This window comes from Callorhinchus milii, unplaced genomic scaffold (assembly GCF_018977255.1).
Source record: "Callorhinchus milii isolate IMCB2004 unplaced genomic scaffold, IMCB_Cmil_1.0 Scaffold3, whole genome shotgun sequence".
Lineage (NCBI taxonomy): Eukaryota > Metazoa > Chordata > Chondrichthyes > Chimaeriformes > Callorhinchidae > Callorhinchus > Callorhinchus milii.
In genome coordinates this window covers 18,497,516-18,504,790 of record NW_024704744.1, presented here as the reverse complement: position 1 = coordinate 18,504,790, position 7,275 = coordinate 18,497,516, and the positions used below count along the sequence as shown (strand labels likewise).

At 40.5% G+C, this 7,275-nt stretch overlaps 1 protein-coding gene across 3 annotated transcripts in view; it reads right to left on the bottom strand.

Moving 5' to 3' along the window:
- Nucleotides 1-4,685: 4,685 nt before the first annotated feature.
- Nucleotides 4,686-7,275, bottom strand: part of pla2g7 (phospholipase A2, group VII (platelet-activating factor acetylhydrolase, plasma)) — a 39,680-nt gene continuing 37,090 nt past the window's right edge. For all 3 annotated transcript variants that reach the window (XM_007897043.2, XM_007897042.2, XM_007897041.2), the window contains 2 exons: nt 5,907-6,055; nt 4,686-4,901 (listed from right to left, as the gene is read on the bottom strand). In XM_007897043.2, coding sequence (XP_007895234.1) covers nt 4,798-4,901; nt 5,907-6,055 — 253 coding nt within the window. In that variant the 3' untranslated portion in view covers nt 4,686-4,797. The remainder of the gene's footprint in view (nt 4,902-5,906; nt 6,056-7,275) is intronic.

The window sequence follows — 7,275 nt, the reverse complement described above, 5'->3', positions numbered from 1 at the left end:
CTGATTTGTGTAGACCAATGAAATGCAAGATTCACACCATATATGTACAAGTCTGGGTATTCTATTAACTCTTTCTACACTCCCCACCGCCCCATCCCCATGTGCTTCAAAATAGTGAAATAAAATCTCACAGTATGCAGAAATTCAATTGTAACGATACTGGGTTTATTTCATGCTAGGAATAATAATGAATGGAGTCCCATAGCTTAGTGGTAAAGCACTTGCCTCATAAGCGAGAGGATCTGGGTTGATTCCCAGGTAGGGTGAAACGTTGGGAAAGTTTCCTTACTCCACGGGCCTCTGTTTACAGAGCAGTAAGTAGGAACCCTGTTAGTTGATTGGCAGATCGCTTTTCCAGGGTAATAATCTCAAAACAAAATTGGTCACTCAATCCACGACTGTTTGTGGGACACTGCTGTGCGTAATTGGCTGTGTTTTGCCACAAAGTATAGTGTCGATTAACTACTATATATTCTGTGAAGGGGTTGTATAACAAATGAGCAGACGACCTACAACACTTAAATATCTTCCACTAAACAAACAGGACTAAAGTGAATATTTTTACTCCTAGCTAGTTTCCAAGTTTGGCAAGGTTTGATTATAATACTATTGAAAGCTTGCAACATTTATAAAGCGCTGGAATTTCACCTGAATGGAATCCAATATAAATCCTCAACGTGTTATTTTAGGGATTAATTCCATATACAAACGTAACCCTATTTTCCAACCTTTGAATAATACACAAGTCAAGTGATTCAGAGTTTGGCAAAGAAATTACCACAGAATGTACACAAGCAGGCTTTCCAATCCTTAGGATTACTGTTACAAGAGCTGCTAAGAAAGATGGTAGGAACCATAGAGCAAGAGAGAGAGCTGGGGATTTAGATCCAAAATTTCTAAAAGTTACTTCATGGTTGATAAAATATATTTTTTTAAAAAGTCAATGGAGTTTTATCAGGATAGGTTGGGCCTTTTTTGCAAGAGATGTTTAAGAGGGGACCTAAGAGTTGTTTGAAATTATAAAAGGGTTCAATACGGTTAACATAAATAGGATGTTCACTGGTTGGGGATAATTTAATAATTTGGTCACTCCATGACTGTAGGGTACTGCTATGCGTAATTGGCTGCCATGTTTCACCCACAAAATAGTCAATTCACTTTACGCTATATTCTGTGAAGCGCTTTGAGACGTCTTGACAACGTGATAAGATGTTATATCAAATGCAAGGATTATTATTAATCTAGGATTTATTTTTGTAAAAAAACGCTGACCATCATAATCACTTTACAAAAAGGATAATGGGGAGATATATACATACAGGTTGCTAACCAGCGTCACCTGCCATCTCCAAGGTCAGGATGCACCTGCAGCCAGACATGAGACTGTTACTGGAGAAACCCTTTTAAAAATAAAGCTTCCACACTACACTTGTGCAACTTTGTGTCTAGTATTGCTTTTTCTCCTGTTGGTGCACTGATTTTAATGGAATTTTCCTATCAATATATCTCTTCAATGTTTAGATACCCCAGCAGCTGACCCAGTGGGTAAAGGTTCAACACTTAACATTTGTGTAACACTAAGGCTTGCAGATGAAATGCTAACAAGTTTGTTAGCTAGCTACTGTCAAATGGTCTAGCAGTTAGTAGCCTACTATTGCAGGTGCTGTCTTTTGGATGAGTTGGTAAACTGAGGCTCCACTTATCTGTTGAGGTGGACCTTAAACAACAAATTACATTTGTATAGAGCCTTTCACATAAGGAGGACGCCCAAAGCCCTGAACAATCAGGGATCCGCACCCAGGCTGGTGGTTGGGATCAGGAGGGATGGAGGGTAGGGGTAGGAGGGTGACCAAAGGCACGGTCGAAGAGGAGGGTCTTGAAGGAGGCAACGGAGGGGGCAAGGCGGAGGGACTGTGGGATGGAGTTCCAGAGGGTGCAGATGTAGAGGCTGAAGGGCCACCCGCTAATGGTGGGGCGGGCAAGGCGGGGACGTGAAGAAAGCTGGAGATCCTTTGGCATATTTTCAAAAAAGGAAGTTTCTTCTGGTGTCGTGAACGACAATCCCCAGATAAATATGATTATTCATTTCAATGGCTGTTTGCAAAATTCGCTGCCACCTTTGCCCGAAAACACAGTTACTGTACTTTACAAGTGCTCTGGGACATCCTGCTGACATGAAATGCACACCAAATTCTACACTAAATGCAAGGATTGTTATTCATTATTATTGCCTTCGACAGACGAGGCATATATAAAATAAATCAGGTTTCTGCCAATGTTGAACGTGCACAGGAATAGGCTTGACTAGTGCTCACTCTGGTCAAACGGCTTGCTGCCTCTCAAGCCTAACATGAACTGAGCACCTGCCATCCATGGGAAGTTAAAATAAATGTCTTCAGGAAGAGCAGGGATGAAAAATTGGAGAATTGGTGGAAAAACTAAAACAGATTTCAAACTATCGAGGTGATCGTATGTTGAGATATCAATAACTTTTTATATGTGACAAAAAAAAAGCATTCTACACATTCAGAAGAAAAAATGTTTAATTGAACAAAGCACCCAAACACTACACTTTGAAAACTTATGAGTGAAATATTAAGTTGATACTCTGTATCTAAATAAACAGCAAATTTTGTAATGGCTGAATTTTTCAGATTCCTGTTTAAACCTTTGAACCATTAATTGAAAGGCTGCCACATTTTATAATGTGCATCGAGAGCTTTTATGTTCCACTGATTCAAGGTGCATAGTCTAACTAGTGTAAGCTGGTATCCTGAACAACTTAACATTGGGGGCACTGCTTAAAAAAAGTTGGCACTGCATATTTCTGCAGCTCGTAGATTAGGTCATTTTTAAACTGTTTTAAAATTTTATAAAGTTAAATGGCCTACATACCATCACTCAATACTAATGATGGAAAAGAGCTTAAGGTCCTGTCAGTATCCAAGCATTATCCATCAGCTGAACACTGCATGATACTGTAGATCACTGCTCACATATGCAGCATAACTGCAGCTCCTCAAATCTTTTGAAAGTTATATTAAACTAATTAGATGAAAATATTCGGATCAGTCAATTCTAATAGACAAACTTATTTGCTAAAAGCAAAATTCTGCAGATGTTGGAAATCTGAAAACAAAAACAGAAGTCACTGGGAACACTCAGCAGGTCAGGCAGCATGTATGGAGAAAGGAAAGTGAGTCAATGTTTCGGGTCCACGACCCTTCATCAGAACTCACTTTCCTTTCTCTGTAGATGCTGCCTGACCTGTTGATCGTTCCCCATGACTTCTGCTTGGTATTCAAACTTATTTGCTAAACTTACATGGTTGTCACACTGGCAACTGGCATTTAATTCACTCTCTTCAGCATAAATCCAGCCAGCACAAAATTCCTAGACTAACACAATTTACATGTTCCTCTGGAATCTTACTTTGTCCCACACCTTCTGGAATTGAAAATCTGAGGGTGCATTCAAGTGTTGTTTGCTCCAGTACATCATCTAGAGACTACACAACATGGAGTCTGATCAACCTCATTGCGCTCAGAAGTGTGATAAGGTTGATGTGTGTACGTAATGCATAATATTTTTAATAATAATAATCATCTTTGCATTTGGTATAGCGCTTTTCACGTCTTCAAGAGTCTCAAAGCACTTCACAGAATATACTTATTATCAGGCGTGCAGTATAAGGAAACTTGCCCAAGGCTTCGCCCTGCCAGGAATCGAACCCAGGTGCTCTAACCACTGAGGTACAAGATTCCACAATATTTTGTGTGGAAGTGAAGATTTAGTAGTGTCTAATTCACTCAGCCAGAGGTTATATTGTTAAGCTGTTTTGGAGTATTACAAAAAAAAGTGTTGAACATTGCAAGTGACCTCAAATTTCACCCACAAAATATAGTTAATTCACTTTACAGTATATTCTGTGAAGTGCTTCGAGACATCTAGAAGACATGATAAGGTTCTATATCAAATACAAGGATTAATATTATTTCTGAAAGTTCACTAACTATTATTTTGCCTTTGTAGTTCCTGAGTACACGCTTTAATAAATCAGTGAATTGTTTTTAATTTTCATAAAAAAAGACCTTGCACATTTGTTTATCCCTTTGTGATGGAGCAGTATGATGAGGGTTGCATTCTCTGCCACAGGTAGGACAATGAGTTCAGAATGAGAGTAACCAAATGGGAGTAATACAAATTAAGTTGTTTGCAAAACAGAATCATCTAATATGTCCATACAACTCAAATTACTGTATATCCTATTTCTGTCTCCAGACTTCTTTCTCAATACACAAAAACCCTTCAATTAAGAATGAATTTATATTCTAAATTGCAACAGTAGTGAGGACATATTCTGGTTGCAGTCTGGCTACAAAGTGAAAACCTAATAAAAAGACAAGTATAAGATCTTATTGTTGTATCTTTGAACATTTGTGTAATGGCAAAATATCCATTCCAATATTTAACTAGTCAATGTTAAACACTATATGAATTATTGCATAATATTGTTAATGTTTTGTTTAGAAAAATACAAATTTTAATTAAGGCTACCCATCTTGGAGTTCACTTATTTAAAACCCATGTTTAGAAGCATGTTGTATCTATAACTTGGATATCAGTATTCATCTAAAAAGATATATGAATTTACATACAGGAAACATAAAATGGAACAAGAATGATTATGGAGGTAATGTGTGCGTATGGCTGATTTTATTTGTGTGCTTTTTAGAATTACGGAGAGTTAAAAGTTTAGGCTATGCTAAACAATAGTATGTGGTTAGTACCATATGGTCAGTGTTTGCTCAATGGAAGCAAAGGAAGATTTGTGCCTGGTATCACATGGTCTCCTATCCCATCAATGAGAGGGTCCCACTGGTCAAAACTTTTTTCAAGACCTGAAAAATAACATTTTATAGTTAAATATCAAAGCAAATATTACTTCAGCTAGCTTTTCTTTCTTCCCTTGCATCCCTCCTGGTGAAATGTAACATGTATTTAAATAGTGCTCTTCACAACGTCTTGGAGCTGCTTACAGGGACCAGGTTGGACACTGAGCAAGGGAGAGAGGGAGGTGGTCATAGGCAAGTTCCAAGAGGCAGGATTTGAGACGGGACAGAAAGAGAAGGGGCAAGACACTGGCTAGTCACCACCACTTAAGTAGCCATGTTGTCAATATCCCAGCCACTTCCCATGTAAAATGTTCATAAGGGCACTCGTCTTACTGTCACTCCGCTTAACATGTAGCTAGTCATGTACTAGAAAGTACTTACAATGTGACATTCATCGGATAACTAATTCTACAAGATGGTGTCTTGCATCGCAGTGGCCTCCTGCCCTCTGCTGTGCCTAGTGCGGGCGTTCGGAGGACGTCGGGAGCTCATGTTCAGATGCATCGCAAAGGCCTCTGGTTTATTGGAGGCCATGCCGTGGCTTCCCGCCTGCCTGCTTCCTGCCCTGTCCTGTGACAAGATAGGGTGTGAGGCCATGGCGCAGCTCTCCAATAGACCAGAGGCCTTTGTGACAGGATAGGGCGTGAGGCCATGGCATGGCCCTCCAATAGACCAGAGGCCTCTGCAATACATCTGAGAATGACCACCGAACATCCGCCAAGTGCACCCCACCAGTCATAGCTGCCTGTGGCCCAGGAGGATCTTTGCCTAACTACCACTTAACTAGTCGCTGAGCCCCTTTCCTTTGGAGTGACGAGTTATCAGGAGTTTACTGTAGGTCTGTATTACATTTAGCATCCTGAATGAACCCATCTGACCATCATCATTCACTATCTCCCCACTAGATAACTTCAGTCCATTATTTTTGGCCCATGGAATTAGCAAAGGAATTAAAAATGACTAAATTCAGGGGTTACATTCCAATAACAAATGCACTTTTAATCAACTTACCCAAGTGCCTCTGCAGGAATGCTAAAGAAGCTTTGTCACTAATGTCTACAGCCATTTCAGGATCTGTTGTTCCCTTTAATCCAAATAACTTTCCAAGGAAGGAACCAGTCAAAAAAGTGAAATCAGGGAAGCTTTGATGTACTGTTCCCCTAGAAAGAAATTAATATACACTGAATTCAATTACTCTTTATCATAGCTTGTGTAGAAATTAAGTTAGCTTTAAGAACGTAGCTCAGTTCACAAATGACTATACAAGTCTACCCTATTAACTAAAAAAATCATTTCTTTAAGACTTCTTAGATACTGTAATGGTATCACAACTTTTTGGTCACCCTGTACAAGTTCTTTTGCAGATAAAAAAATCTACAAATTAGTATTTGCCATTGTTTACAAATTTAAGACTAAAACACAATTGTAATAATAATCCTTACGTATGAAGTAGCACCTTTCACATCGGGGGGAGAGGGGAGTCTCAAAACCCTGCCCAGGATTTACTCTAAGTGGGGTAATTATGTATTTTTTGTGAGCGATCACAATTTGTGCGCAGCAATGTCCCACAACCAGCCATGAAGTGAATGAAAATTTTATCTAGCCTGGATATCTGAAACTCCCTTTTTGTTTTGAATAGTGCCATGGGATCTTTTAACATCCACCTGAACAGGCAAATAAGACCTGGGTTTAACCTCATCTGAAGGGCAGCACTCCAGGTGGGAAGGCTTTGATGAGGGGGAGGGGTCTCTAGAGGACAGCTAACTTTCAATGAATCCAAGGAGTTCAATGCACTTGTCCAGGCACTCATCATTCTCTCCGCAAAGTTTATGTCCTCCTGATGTGAAAGACGCTGTATAAGTACAATTTGTTGTTGTGTACGCTGAGAGCTTTAGCTTAGAAGGAGCTGACATTTTCAAGGGTGATGCGAACAGCGGGAGTTTGAGGGAGGCAGAGAGGAGAAGTTTTTGGTGGGGTGGGGGCAGGCAACCATGGAGTTTGTGCGAGGAGGGGCAAGTGGAGGAGAGTCAGGAAGGTAAGGATGGGGATGAGTTTGTTCCCAGGAGGATAGGCGAACCTTGTAGAGAGACTGGAGGTTATTTCAGTCAGGGTGGCTGCTCTGGAGCGAGTGGCCCAGTGACTCTGGTAGAGGATGCCCAGTCTGCAGGGAGGCTGTGGAATGGTCCAGGTGGGAGAGAAGGCAGGGAGGTGGTAGGAGAGAAAAGTAGGAGAAGTGAGGTATGGGGAGTAGAACTGGGCTCATTTTGGGAGGGGCAGCTCAGGTCAGAGGCAGCAGCCAGATGACTTACTCCAGGACTAGCAGCAAAAGGATCAGTGGGGCATGATCAACCTGCCCTCACAGGTGAGAAAGTTGCTGACA